The sequence below is a fragment of the Python bivittatus genome, unplaced genomic scaffold (assembly GCF_059951505.1).
Source record: "Python bivittatus isolate LINGU-HERP-01145 unplaced genomic scaffold, Pbiv_v1 ctg000080_np1212, whole genome shotgun sequence".
NCBI lineage: Eukaryota > Metazoa > Chordata > Lepidosauria > Squamata > Pythonidae > Python > Python bivittatus.
In genome coordinates, this window is record NW_028277035.1 from 28220703 (window position 1) to 28234453 (window position 13751).

The 13751-nt window shown below is 40.6% G+C and overlaps 1 protein-coding gene across 1 annotated transcript in view; it reads right to left on the reverse strand.

Annotated features, from left to right (window-relative positions):
• The window catches only part of HSPA4 (heat shock protein family A (Hsp70) member 4), a 35683-nt gene extending 31085 nt beyond the window's left edge, over nt 1-4598 (reverse strand). The window contains exon 1 of the mRNA XM_088133719.1: nt 4177-4598. Within this exon, the coding sequence (XP_087989845.1) occupies nt 4177-4283 (107 nt within the window). The 5' untranslated portion in view covers nt 4284-4598. The remainder of the gene's footprint in view (nt 1-4176) is intronic.
• Nucleotides 4599-13751: the final 9153 nt, after the last annotated feature.

The window sequence follows — 13751 nt, forward strand, 5'->3', positions numbered from 1 at the left end:
AATTTGTCAAGTGGCATGGTCATTAAGTGAAGCATCACACCACCACACCCAATTTTGTGACATTTTTTGCAGTGGTTGTTAAGCAAATCACAGCATTTCCCATTGATTTTGCTTGTCAGAAGCTGGCTGGGAAGATCGCAAATGGTGATCACATGACCCCAGGACGCTGCAACCATTGTAAATATATGCCAGTTGCCAAAGGCCTGAATTTTGATCACATGACTGCGGGGATGCTGGGAGAGTCGTAAGTGCAAGGACCAGTTGGAAATAATTTTTTTCAGCACTGCTGTAACTTCAAACTGATGCTAAATGACTAGCCGTAAGTCAAGGACTACTTTTTTTGTTTGTTTGAATAAGGCAAAACAGAATGGAACTTTTCAATACTGAACTAAAGACTGACAAAAGATGGAAGAAAAAGAGCAACATGGGAAATAAACACCAAATGCAACAACTAGTGGCAGAAGCAAGAAGTATATAAAAATTGTGAGTTAGAACTGTATAAAAATAAATGAAGGGCTGGGGGAAAGAGCCATTTTGTTAGTGCTAGTATTAAACAATTAATACATTTTATATCCTTACTGCAAATCATTGACTGATGATTCAAAGACCAATCCTCTGCTCAAACTATTTCATCATCAGGCAGTGCATTTCTGTGTTGCACTGCACATATTTTACAAGTTCTCCTTATTTACCTATACAGGAAGTATCTTTAAAATAGTTCCATGTAGGGTCCTTTTAGGACAATATTGAGATTAAACTAAAGCAATCAAACTGATAACCTCCTGATGAGACCGAATTCCCACAAAGTGGATGGAACATCCCCATAAAGGATGCCTATTTTCAATTATATGAGCAATAGTGCCTTCTCCTTTTTGCCAAACCCAGCAAATGAAAAAATAAATAATAAAAATGAAATTGTTGTAATGGTTTATATAAATTCTAAAAGTTCCTGGGTTGATTAGCTTATCTTCATAAGATTCTTATGTCTGGTATTTATATACTAAATGTTTAGCATATAAAGTATGTATATGTGTACACACACAGAGAGAGTATATACAGTGCATTTGGAAAGTATTTTAGAAATGTCTGTAAATTTATTAAAAAGGGAAAACTGAAATATCACATTGGCATAAGTATTCAGACCCTTTACTCAGTATTTTGTTGAAGCACCTTTGGCAGCAATTACAGCCTCAAGTCTTTTTTGGTATGACGCAACAAGCTTTGCACACCTAGATTGGGGGATTTTCTGACATTCTTCTTTGCAAATCCTCTCAGGCTCAATCAGGTTGGATGGGGACCATCAATGGACAGCCATTTTCAGGTCTCTCCAGAGATATTCAATAGGGTTCAAGTCAGGGCTCTGGCTGGGCCACTCTAGGACATTCACAGAGTTGTCCCTAAGCCATTCCTGTGTTGTCTTAGCTGTGTGCTTAGGATCATTGTCATGTTGGAAGGTGAACCTTCGGCCCAGTCTGAGGTCCTGAGTGCTGTGGAACAGGTTTTCATTGAAGAGATCTCTGTACTTTGCTCCATTCAGTTTTCCCTCAACCCTGACCAGTCTCCCAGTCCCTGCTGCTGAAAAACACCCCCACAGCATGATGCTGCCACCACCATGCTTCACTGTTGGGATGGTATTGGGCAGGTGATGAGCGGTGCCTGGTTTCCTCCAGACATAATGTTTAGAATTGAGGCCAAACAGTTCAATCTTGGTTTCATCAAACCAGAGAATCTTGTTCCTCACAGTCTGAGAGTCCTTCAGGTACTTTTTTGCAAGCTCCAAGTGGGCTTTCATGTGTTTTACACTGAGGAGAGGCTTCCGTCTAGCCACTCTGCCATAAAGCCCAGATTGGTGGAGGGCTGTAGTGATGGTTGTCCTTCTGGAACTTTGTCCCATCTCCACACAGGATCTCTGAAGCTCAGTCAGAGTGACCATCGGGTTCTTGGTCACCTCTTTTACTATGGCTCTTCTCCCCCGATTGCTCAGTTTGGCTGGGCAACCAGTTCTTGGAAGAGTCCTGATTGTGCCAAACTTCTTCCATTTGAGAATTATGGAGGCCACTGTGCTCTTGGGAACCTTCAGTGCAGCAGAAATAGTCTTCCCCAGATCTGTGCCTTGCAATAATGTCTCTGAGCTCTGCAGGCAGTTCCTTTGACCTCATGGTTTTTGCTCTGATACAGTATGCATTGTCAGCTGTGAGGCCTTCTATAGAGAGGTGTGTGCATGTGCAATCAATTTAAGTTACTACAGGTGGACTCCAATCAAGGTGCAGAAACAGCCCAGCAACAATCAAGAGAAATGGGAGGCACCTGAGCTAAATTTCAAGTGTTCTTGCAAAGGGTCTGAATACTTATGCCAATGTGATATTTCAGTTTTTCCTTTTTAATAAATTTACAGACATTTCTAAAATTCTGTTTTCACTTTGTCATTATGGGGTACTGAGTGTAGATTAATAAAAAAGTGAATTTGAATGATTGTAGTATCAGGCTGCCACATAACAAAATTGAAAAAAGTGAAGGGGGTCTGAATACTTTCCGAATGCACTGTATACTTAGTATATAAAGCACAGATTCAGTTTGGAAATTAACTGCAAGGCTAACATGCTATTCAGTCAACATATGATCAGTCTTTTATCTAAAATAATTTTGGTCTTTAAGATTTTGCAATTAAAAAATCCAAATTCTTAAACATCTGATTTTTAATCAGTTTTGACTTTTTTTTTTTTTAATCTGCACTCTATTGTTACCGATTCTGCGGTGACTGCCTGGATGAGTCCCTGCAGTTTTCAAGGCAAGGTGTTTCGGAAGTGGTTTGCCATTGCCTCCTTCCTAGAGCAGAGCCCAGCTGGCGAGCGCAGGAGGTGAGGTCTTCCGTTGCTTCGCGCCTTTTTCGGGCGTGCGCGGCTTCCGCATTACTGGCAACTGCTCCTGTCTCCTTTGCAAGGCGCTGCCAGCATTTTTCCTCCCACCAGGGTGAGAGTACCCATTTATCTACTCATGTACGTTTTCGAGTTGCTGGGTTGACAGGAGCTGGGAAGGAAGCAGGAGCTCACTCTGCCGCGCGGAGCTGGGCTTGAACCACTGAAGTATCAACCATTTCTGGCCGGCAACTTTCAGCGTCACTAAGCCGCTGCGCCACCGTGTCCCCCCTCAGTTTTGACTACCCATATACAAATTATTGGTATTCATACTCTAATATTATTTAGCATGTACAGTCTAGAAGCATTACAATGAATACACACCATAAAAAATGGAACTACTGAAAAAGACTAACATCCAGTTCAGGCCAAAAAAAAAAAAGTAGTTTTACAAGTAGTCATCATCCTACTCCATATTTATATTTTGATTTTTTCTCAATGGAGCCATTTTTAAGAAGAGCTTTTTAGTACCATAACTGACATATTTTTCTTACAGTTTGCTGTCACAACTGATGTCAGGTCTACATCATGTACAGACACATATACTGCATTGAGAAAGTACTATGGGGAAACAAGCTACAATTTTGAAAGAGATGAAATATCAACCCACAAATGGTTTAGAGGAGCTGAGGTATATGCAGCTTAATGAACAGCAACAGAAAAACTCATGAAGTGCTAGCTTCCCTGAAAATGAATACTTTTAACCATTTTACTGAATTCTTACCAAAAACCTTCAAGCAACATTCCACTGTTGGTCAGATCTTTCACATCTTGGTGCTTACCCCTAGATGCATGCTGCAATTTTAGGAAGGCAGTTTCAGAAACATTAAGTGTTGCTACTCTCACCTTCCCTAATTGGTCAGCTCCCACCAGACCAATACAAATGACTTTGACTGGACGGTGCTGAACAATTCCTTACCTTTCTCCAGGTGCACGCACACGTGGGGCAAAGGGGAGAGGAGAAAGATCTTCCTCCTAGGCGCAGCACCTTGCATTACTCATGGATTAAGGGCGCACTTCTTTTAGAACCAAAAGGTGTGGCCGTTCGGTGTGGTAATCACCTCTACCTCTCCCAATTCTAGCGAGAAGGTAGATCTTAAGGAGGATACCAGCATTTTGTAGGCCACACACGCTCGGAATGACCGCACCTGACAAGTTTGCGGCGCGCTATGGCCCTCTGCAGTGTTTCCCCGCCACCGACACCATCCCGGAGCTCCCCGTCTTATCTCGACCTCCCCGCCGCGCCGGATAAGTTACTCACGGGGTGCAGCGGTCGCTGTACTCGTTGGCGATCGTTTCGATGCCCCCCGCGCGGGCCACAGCCACATAGCAGCTCTGGAAGCCCAGGTCGATTCCCACCACGGACATGCTGCCTTCGGGGGCGAGGAAGAGAAACGCCGGAGAGAGATGAGGAGGCCCGAGAGGCCCACGAGAGGGAAGCTCGCACGGGGCCGGCCGCCGGGCAGGCAAAGAAACAAGAGCCGGGCGGGGAAGAGCGTGAACCGTGCTGCCTGAGGGCGTCCCGTTCACCCGGAGCGACCGCTCCGACTTTTTAAATGGGCAGCCGCAGCACGCGACTACTGCTGTCTCCGCGCGAGGGGGAAGGGAAAGGAGAAGCGGTGGCGGTGGCAGAGAGAGATCTCGAAGAATCCTGACCCGTCAAAAGGAAGGGGGAGGCGGGAAATTCTCTCGCGAGATTTCGGCCGCGGTGCGCGCGCCCTCCCCTTTTCGCTCCGGCGCGCGCGCAGGATCTGTAACCACGGTACTGTATCCCCGCCTTCAGCCGACGGGGAAAAAGGTGGTGAGAGGCGGGAAGGAAGGCGGCGTATCGGGGTGGGAGATCCTGAATTGCACCAAGAACTGCTCCAAAGCGCATGCTCAATCATTGCAATTTCAGATCTTGGGCCTTTCCCCAGTTGCTCCTAAACACACGAGGAAGATGGCCGAGCAACCTTTCTGCCATGCCCTCATGATACTGTGTTGATCTTATCTCCAACCCATGAGGCAGGCAACAGCCCGCAGCAATTTTGCCTTCGTGCAATTTGACACATTTTGCCAACCTCATTCTGTTGGTATCAGTCAGGTGACACGCCCCTCCTCCCCATGGGATGATCCCTGCCCTATTCACCACTTTAGGCTGGCACAGGCATATCCATTCCTTTCCTGTTTGTGGGCACTGTTTTCTGGGGCCCTTCTGCATTAGGCAACAGGAGAGTCTCCTTCAAAGGAGAGTACTGTACTTGCTGCATCTTCCAAGCTTGGAGATCTTAATCAACCTGAACCAGCCGTGGTGGTTGAGGGCTCCACAGTGAAATAGGAGAGAACCCTTCCTTTCTTTGCTGCTGCTTCATGATACAACTCACCCTGCTACTGTCAGCTGTTCAGACTGCTTTCCAAGGGGGATTTAGCACTCTTCTGAATAAACTTAAACCTGTGTCAGAAAGGAGTCTGACAGTCAACTGTTTTGTTGCAAAGGTTCTGTACAGGAGTGTTCTTTTGGACGGGGTTTAGTGCTATTCCAGACTAGCACTATCCTGGACAGACTATCAGGATCAGTAGTGCTGAGCCCCTCTCAAAAGGAGTCTGTCAGCTTTGAGCATGTACAAATCATCCGTGCCAAACCAGAGTGGGTTTTGACAAATGGATAAGGTTGCAAGTCCAGCAATCTGAAAACTTCCCTCAGCCTCACCCCCATCCCACATTAAATAGAGTGTTTGGTAGATATTTTCCTGCCAGCTGGTGAAGTTTGGTGAGAGGGGAGGGAAACAAAGCCATGGGACTCCACCAGATATGTCTTTAACATGCCTTGTACATCGTAAATGCAGACAGCAGATTTGCTGGCATCATGCCTACTGCAGGAGGGGGTCACATGGGGCAGATTTTATTCTCCTAAAGTTTTCTGCTGCCTCAAGGACTGGTGGATGGCACTATGACTCTGCCATGAGGAAGAGCCCCATGAAATGCAAACGGATTAGTGTTAGCACCCAATTGCCAAGTAAGCTCAATTTCCAGCTCTTCTTTTTCTTTTTGACCAGACTGCTGGCCAGAATGTAACTGCACACACTGGTTGGAGGAAAAAGAGGGCCATTATTGATATATTTTTCTGAAGCCGGGTTTTTTTTTTTTTTAACAAGGACACTATCAGGCTACAAATTACACTTCAGGAAATGCTGGATAATCATACTGTGTTCTGTAATTATTAAATAAATATGCATTAGTACATCTAAGGCGATGCTAAAGGCAGTGGTAATTTGCACTGCTGATTGGTCCAACAGAGCTTGCAAAACCTCTCTCCCATAGAAAAGAATTATAAAAAGGAAAACATTAATATAATCCTACAGCTAGAACTTGTCTGAATAAATTGGTCTACTCTTCCAATACATTTATACATGAGGGATTTCTTTACCATTTAATACAAACTGAAACTTCGGAACCCCTCCCAATGTTGCTGCCAAATTGCGATTTTAAATGCAAAAATGATAATATATAATAAAAGAACTGACTGACAATATCTTGCAGTATATTGCAAATGGTTAAGCCAAATATTTGTTTTGAATGATGAGGAATCTGTATATTTCCTCTTCAGCTTAATTACAAATAGCTGAGCTGAAGAGAAATGTAAAACTAAAACATTTTATGTATATTTGGAAGGAACAACAATATACTACATCTATGTTTTTGCCAATATATGCTGAGTTTAGATAGCAGTGCATATTGTTGATGTCATCACCCATAAGCTGCCACAGGACTGCATCCAGTTCAGCACAGGAGAACTTTATTCATAAATATGGCCATATAATAATACATTGTAGAAGCAACACAGAGGCCAAGTCAATAGTATGGAGGCCACACCATGAAGTTTGTTCTTTTAAACTGCTCTTTTTGTCTGCTGCTGGTATCCATTCCCCTCTCCCAGTTTGGACAGAATCACGATACAACTCTATTGGAAAGAAGTCGTTTTTTCATCTAGCAGTGGACAAGCTACAAAGCACTTTGTGTTGATCTGTTACAATAAACCAAGAAGTGAGTATTTTAAGAGAGACAAGTTGTGAAGCAAGGTGATGTGAGAGTTCCTGCCTATGGAAAACCACCTTCCCTTAAACTGGAGGAATTATGATTTGTGATGCAATGCATCTGAGAGAAAAGTCAGCTAGTTCTACTGCCCAGCAGATGACTGTGGGGGAACAGTTAGCCTCCTTTACTATTGGCTGGGGCAGCTGGAAGACAGCAATCTGAATTCCTAGAGCAGTGTTTTGCAACCTTGGGAACTTTAAGAGGTGTGGACTTCAACTCCCAGAATTCCCCAGCTGAAAACACTGTCCTAGAGAGTTATAACTATGTTTGATGTGTAGAATTATAATCTCAAAGTATTATTAACTCTTCATTCCCTTTCTTTATGTTGTACATAGCAAAATATGATAGAAGCAAAATATAATAGAAATGTATGTATACCCTGCCTGTCTACTGTATCCTTTTCTATGCCTACATGTTCTGCTTTGTTTATTGTGACCATCATAAACACTATGGTTAATATTAATCCCATGCAATTCTGATGTCACTGGGCATAATCTGAACATGTCATGTAGCACATTGCTCATATTCTATTTTGGGATCTTCATGCACAAATGGTACTCAGGAATAGCATGTTTCTCAGATGCCAAATTCAAATTACACTGCAGATAATGTTACATGGTTCTTAGAACATCAACTCTCTGTTAAATAAAAAGTTATACTGAGCAATTATCTCACACAGATACGATATTAAGACTTTTTCAGCTATTCCATTTTTCAGAAATTGTTTCCATATTATAAAGATATGGCTGTATAACTTAGTTATATTAACAGCTTCTTATTTTATTACAGATATTAGATCCAGGAAAGGAGGAAGCAAGACATACAATGAAACAATGTCCATTTTTAAAAATTGTATCTAAATTTGATTTTTTAAATTTGTTGAGGCTTCATAATGGGAACATGCATAATTGCTATGTTCAAATCTACTACTATTTAGGCTAACTATCCTACTACTAAATACTACTATTTAGGCTAACTATCCTGCCTATAGAGCAGTGTTTCTCAACCTTGGCAACTTTAAGAGGTCTGAATTTCAACTCCCAGAATTCCCTAGCCAGCATGGCTGGCTAGGGAATTCTGGGAGTTGAAATCCAGACCTCTTAAAGTTGCCGAGGTTGAGAAACACTGCTATAGAACAACTGGCAGGCCAACAGATACAAAATGCATGATTAAACAATATTGGGCAGGCTTGCTCATTCATGAAGACAAATCTCTCAGAAATGCTGGCTTATTATGATATACCAAAACCTCCATGTGTAAGTTCAAATTTCCTTTTGTATGTCCTGAATCTAAGACCAAACAATTTCTTTGTGCTGTGTTGCATTCAAATATCAGTCAGAAAACTTTCCTTCATTCAACATTTTATAAATATCTATTTTATTCCTCCTACCTTTATTTTCTTTTTAAATTTTATTTATTCAAAACAATAAATTGGATTTCTCACTAAAAAAGGAAAGCTAAGGGGGAAAAATCCTCATTTTCTTCTGTTATCAGATTCTCAGCTAATTTAAGGAAAAAACTACTTAAAAGGCAAATTCTTAGGAGAAAAAACTAAGTAAATTAAGTATTTTCAGGCAGCTAGAATAGTATTTCTTTCTACTGATTATTTCAGATGCCTTCTAAACATCTTTTTTTAGCTTTTTAGCTTTTAGCTTTGTGGCAATGAAGACATGGGTTAATCACAAATGTGCAGAGCATTCCAAATTCTAACTCTATCATAGACTTATAGAAGCTTATATTCTTAAACATTATTCTTAATGTTTAACGTGCAGGCAGGCTCATATTTAATCATTCCTTTTTCAATGCATAAGCACATAGTTTCCCAATTTAGATGCCATCAAGATACCTGAGAATTTAAGGTACACAACTGGGATTATGTTAAATCATCCAAAATAAGTGAATTTTTAATCCCGTTTGTGATTTTGAATAATTAGAAAGGCAGTGTAAATTAAGACTGACAACAGTAATTCTATCTGGCTTTTGCCTTTTGATCATATATATCAATGCACTTGCACAGCTTATCTCTAAATCATCCACTATAAACCCAGAACTTTTTAAAAAAACATCAGAATCCATCATTAGTCTCCAAACCATTGCAACAGTTTGATTGTTGTTGTTGTTGTTGTTCAGTCATTAAGTCGTGTCCGACTCTTCGTGACCCCATGAACCATATTGCGCCAGGCCTTCCTTTCCTTCACCGCCTCCCTGAGTTTGCTCAGTTTCATGCTCATTGCTTCAGTGATGCTATCTAACCATCTCATCCTCTGCCGTCCTCTTCTCCTTTTACCTTCAATCTTTTCCAGCATCAGGGTCTTTTCCAAAGAGTCCTCTCTTTGATAAACTTTGTTTAAAAACCCTAGTGGTCCCCTTTTCCCATCATTCACCATAACACTACTGCCTATCTCACTAAAGCCCAGCAGCACAGCAGAGCCTGGCAAAACTCTCGCTCAAAGAGCAAGTAATACAACTATTTTTAGTGATATTTGTTCATTTGGAAGACACATTGTTTATCAATTCATAATATAACCAATAGGAAGAAAAGATTTTTTGCTTCAAAAATGCATTCAGGTAGAATTGTAAAACAAATTTGTTTTTCCAAGTTATATAAACAAACATTTAATCTAAATTATATTGTTATATGATTTATAAATAGTAATCAGTGCAAATATTTTTCTTTTTCTTCATGAAAATATTATCGGACTATACCATTAATACAACTAAAAATGTTGCTATAAAGTGTGTCTAAATATACTTAAACAAATTAAATAATTTATTATTTATTACATTTCCATCCTCTGGGTCCTCAAGGCCACACCTACAGGGGTTTCCCATGATTTAATCCCCACAGGAAGATCTCTGGGGAGCACACAAGCCTGAAAGAGAATGACTGGTCCAAAGTCATTCAGTGAGCTCCCAGGTCAAGTGGAGGACAATGTAAGGGTTGAAGGCAAGTCATTACTATAACAGAAAAAGGAGTACCCCCCTGCACTCACACCACATCGCAGCACCCCCCTCCCCCAATTCATGTGCAGCCTGCACGGGGCTTTTCCTACCCCCTCTGCAGCACTCCTGTACTCCTTACCTGGGACTCCCACCACTTCCCACTTAACGACCTGCATGTCTTGGGGCTATGACAGCAACCAGAACTGCCTGGATTATGATGACTAAGTGATGCAGTCATGTGACATCACACTTGATGACTGCATTGCTTAATGACAGCAATCCCAGTCCCAATTGCCGTTGTAACCCAAAGACTACCTGTACAGACAAATGATTCACCATGCTTACTTACTGACTCCAGTCTTAAATTGGGGAACTCAGCGTCACTCTAGATTAGATTTATTTCATAAAAGACATACCTGTAAACATATATTTTAAAAGAACAGGAATTAACTGAATAATCTAAATGTCTACAAATCATCCCATTAATTCTTCTTACATTCACATTCATCATATTCCATCACTGTGTCATTTATACTGATGACAAACACAGAGATACATCATATTCAATGAAATGTGAGTGCAGCATCTAAATATACACTAGATTTTTATAGTCTAGAGCTTGGGACATTCACCAGGCAATCATTTAAATAAAGAAACAAAAAGACAACAGTATGTTTCCAAGGGAACATTACATAAAAGTGTACCAGTTATATCACAGGTCATGAAATAAAACAGCTTGAGAAATTTTCATTGGAACAGTAATCCAAAGACACAAGACCCATTTCCCTGGTGTCTTACTTAGAGAATCAATATAAAATGAATAGATGTCCATACAGAACTTTCATAAACTTTCCTCCACAGTCTAATAAAAAATACTATACTTCCTGCTCAAATGCAATCTTACCAAAAACAAACATAATTAATGGTGGCTGGAGGTTAAATTAGCTTTCCCCAGTTGGTGGTTCTCAATCTTTTGTGATCAACTAATCACACACTCTGCTACCTTTCTGGTGAATAAAAAGATAAAAATGAAATAATTGCTATAGTGCCACTTCTGGGTCTAATAGCATCGAGGCATGTGACTGGAGGTTATTGGCCATTTCCCCTCCTTGGGAGAAAGACCAATCTCACAAGAGATAAAGAAAAAGCAACCATTTTTAGAAAGTAAAAGGAGGAAGGAAAGTGGAAGAAAAAAAGAAAAAATATATATAAAATGACTTTTTAACAGTAAAAACTTAAAATTGCAGATAACAGTGCTGTAGAATATGGAGTACAGAGCTATCCTATTTATAATATACAGCAGCTGACAAATAGGTTAAATTAAAAAAATTAAGAGACTGTAAGATGGCAGTGATCTGTTACAATTCTCACAGGCTTCTAGTTTTACAGACCTCAAAGAATAAATACCTTAGGAAAAAATTATCCTGATACATAACCTGATACATGCATAAATAACTGAAGTATATACAGTTGCTGAGATTGTAGAGACATAAAGAATACAGGATTTATGCAAAAGAAATTAAAATGTAACGCATGTTCTGCATAAAACATTAGAATTGACATGAATCTGAAGCATAGACCTCTGCTTCTTTTCCCTGGACCTCCCCAGCCTCTGAAATTTATTTTATTTATTTCATTAAATGTATTATAGCCACCCACTCCAGCGGACCCTGGGCAGCTTACAATGTCTAATACTAAGTTAAAACAATTAAAAACAAAGACAAGACAAAACAGCCCAGACTAAAAACAGCATTAAAACACAGTGCAGTAGCCCTCCCCCCGATACATTAACCCCAGGAGTAGGACAAAGCCAAGTTTTAATTTTTTTTTTTAGAACTCCAGGAAGCATTCCCTGCTGTTCCAAAGGCGGGGTTGCGACAAAGAAGGCACACTTCCTAGGTCCTGCAAGATGGCAACATTTAATAGAAGGGACCTGGAATGCACCCACTCTGCCCGAACTTATCCAGCAGGCAGAAACAATAGCCATTTATTGGAGCTGTTGTGAAGGTGGTACACCTTCATTCAGACAGAGCAATTTCTTTCTCCATTTCTGTAGAATTCTGCCACTTATTTTAAAAGAATAAAGATTTGTTTCTGTCCAGGAAAACAAGAAGTTGGGGCATTTGTCCTTGCTTTACATTACCAAAGTTACCTCTTTCTCTACATGTTACTTCTGCTTGAAACAAAGGAATGTATATTCTCAATATGGGAAGCTGGCTATTATTTTTGTGAATGCAGGCTGGCATCACAACAGCATGGCCCACTGAATCTCAAATCACCCTACTTGTAGGGCTACCAGACCAGGGCTGCAGAAATTCAGACAATGTGAAAGCATACAGAAAACCCCAACTCTTTGCCACCATCTAGTGGTCATTCAAATTTTGTGGCTCAGATCTGGTTACACTAGCCCAGTGATTCTCAACCTTTTTGAAGCTGCCGCCCCCCTAAGGAGCGGAAAATTTTTCAATGCCACCCTTTGTGAAAATCCTGTAATTTAGGGTATGGGGAGGGGTGGGGGAGTTACTGAATTATAAAAGGCAAAAATGTTAAGTAATTTTTTTCAGTAGACTTACACACCAAATTTGCTCGATTTAACTCGATACTTTTGCCCTGGAAGGTAATTGCATTCCTTTTATTAAAATTAAAATGACTAATGCAAAAAAAATGCTTAAATGCTCTTTCTCAAAATTAATAATTCACGACCACGATAAAGAACTAATAAGCGCATTTACCTAGCCGACTGGCCAAATAAACAATGAAAGTAAATCGAAACTGAGGGGAAAAAACAGAAATGAAGCGAACGAAAAGCAACTCAAGAAACACGGGTCAAATCAAACATTCATATTGAAAGGACGCTCAACGCACACGCGATTAATCGCGTGGGAAAACAGCTGACGCATGTGCTGTGCTGGTTGGGATCGGAGAAGAATCGTAGTGTCAAGTTCTTCAAGGTCATCCTACCTAGAATACAAATTCGTCTCACCATTCTTAGAAGTGCGTGAGGGCAGCCGTCGCGTAAGTTCGTTTTATTGCTGGTACAAATGGTGTAAATCGGATAATCGATTTAATAAATTTTGGGGGGGGGGTTAAAATTAAGTTCTAATGCCAAAACATGCTCATCGCCCCTGTACCACCCAAAACATGCCCACCGCCCCCCTACCGCCCAAAACAAGTTCACTGCCCCTCAGCATCTTTCCACCGCCCCCCGGAGGGCGATACCGCCCCCGTTGAGAACCAATGAACTAGCCTATATGTTGTGTGAATTCAGTCCACGTAGCTAATTTTTGGTTCAGTATATCATGGAGGACAGAAAAATGAGTTAGTTGAACAAACAATAACACAGTTAACCATGAGTAATGCAAACAGGCATTCTCTCACAAGGCTACTTTAATGTCTTTTTAAATTTTATGTGGAACTTGTTCCTATAGTGTCAGAAAAATTAGTAAGTGGCTTAAGAAATGTCATAGAGAAATAAAACATTCTGAATAATTGAGTCTGCCTTCACAAAAGGGATTGGAGTCAGAATTGCATTCAGAGGAATTTTATTGTTACAAGAGGATTTTTCACCATCTTCACTGTTCTGGGAGACAGGAACTTTGCTAGGACAACATGGAATGTGGCACTAGACACAATGGCAAAGGGGAAATTGGAAAAGATCAAAGCCTCCGTATTTCTCCAGATCTCAACTTCCTCCACATATGGAAGGAACATTCAGTTTAAGGAGGTGTAAATTTGGATAAAATCCTGTTTCATTATATTTTTTTCTATATTTATAAAAGTATCAATCAACATGAATTCCCTTGTGACTTACAAAACTGT